The sequence below is a fragment of the Rhinatrema bivittatum genome, chromosome 16, assembly GCF_901001135.1.
Source record: "Rhinatrema bivittatum chromosome 16, aRhiBiv1.1, whole genome shotgun sequence".
Lineage (NCBI taxonomy): Eukaryota > Metazoa > Chordata > Amphibia > Gymnophiona > Rhinatrematidae > Rhinatrema > Rhinatrema bivittatum.
Window position 1 is genome coordinate 4,003,095 of NC_042630.1, and position 1,490 is coordinate 4,004,584.

At 41.1% G+C, this 1,490-nt stretch overlaps 1 protein-coding gene across 1 annotated transcript; it reads right to left on the reverse strand.

The window, feature by feature from the left end:
- Positions 1–229: 229 nt before the first annotated feature.
- LOC115078422 (olfactory receptor 226-like) lies at positions 230–1,126 on the reverse strand. Its single transcript, XM_029581336.1, has one exon. The coding sequence runs from the start codon at positions 989–991 to the stop codon at positions 230–232; it is 762 nt and encodes a 253-aa protein (XP_029437196.1). The 5' UTR covers positions 992–1,126.
- Positions 1,127–1,490: the final 364 nt, after the last annotated feature.

Genomic DNA, 1,490 nt, shown 5'->3' on the forward strand with positions numbered 1-1,490 from the left:
GAGGTTCTGTGTGTATTCAAACTTAGGAACATAGGTTTGCTTTGAAAGTTAGGGGGTAAACTCTGCATGTACAAGAGATATGTATGTACAGACTTTACCCCAAAATTATAAAACTACCCTCCCTAGGGAACAACAAAACTTGGAAAAGAAATCAGGTTGTACTGGCAACATTTCAGCTTATCCCTTGGTCAGACATCATTTAACCTTTGCTAACATGAGAAATGCTTTTCTAAGGAAAAGGCTTTCTGCCAAAAAATCTTTTTAGGGCTTCTTTGACCTCTCTGTTTTTCAGGCTATAAATTATGGGGTTAAATAGAGGAATTAAAACATTATAGAGCAGAGCAAAGAGCTTGTTCTGATCCACTGACTGCATGGATGTTGGTCTCATATACAAACAGAGCAAAGTCCCATAGAAGAGAATAACGACCGTGAGGTGGGTGGAGCAGGTGGAGAAAGCTTTGTGTCTCCCCTCTGTTGAACGGATCTTCAGGATGGTGGAGATGATGTAGACGTAAGATGTCAGGGTTAAAACAAAGCATGGCAGGTCTACAAATGCACCAAAAATGTAAGTGGTATATTCAATGGCAGAAGTGCTGGTGCAAGAGAGTGTGAGCAGTGCTGAGGGGTCACAGAAGAAATGGTTAATCTCATTGGATCCACAATAAGAGAGACGAGAGAAAAGCACAGTGTGTGTCACTGGTTCCAGAAACCCCAAGATCCAGGTCCCTGTGGACATGAGAACACAGAGCCTCTGATTCATAATCACAGCATAGCGCAGGGGGTGACAGACTGCGATGTAGCGGTCATAAGCCATGACAGTAAGCAATAGAATTTCTATACATACCAATGTTACGAAAAAATATATCTGTGTAAGACAGCCATTTACAGAAATATTCTGACTTTTCCTTTGTAGGATATCCAGTAGTTTGGGGAGAGTCAGTGAGGTGTAAGAGATATCAAGGAAGGACAAGTTACAGAGGAAAAAGTACATGGGAGCATGCAAGTGAGGATCCAGGCATGTCAGGGCTATAATAATGAAGTTACCCAAGAGAATAATCAGGTAAATCAGCAAAAAGAGAACAAAAAGGGGGATTTGAAGGTCTGGGAATTCAGGAAACCCCAGAATGATGAATTCCGTCAGTAAGGTGCCATTTTTCACTTCCATTGGATTCTGAGAGGAGAGGAAAGGGAAGAAGAGAAATAGGTGACCATATTAGACACACAGCTCAGTCCTTGAGAACTTGTACTGAAGGGATTAAATATATTGTCCCCTAAGACAAACTTACATGGACTGCAATGCTAAAAGTGTATGTTGGTCTATCAAGTTCAGCATTTTTCAATCCACCAACAGCTGGGTCACTATTTGATGTGATTATTATTACATAGATTACATGGAACTGGAGATGTCTTACTACTGTCTACACCCTCCTAAGATCAAGAACATCAACTCCCTTGTGCTAGACAAAGTTCATCCATGTGTGAAATAAGCC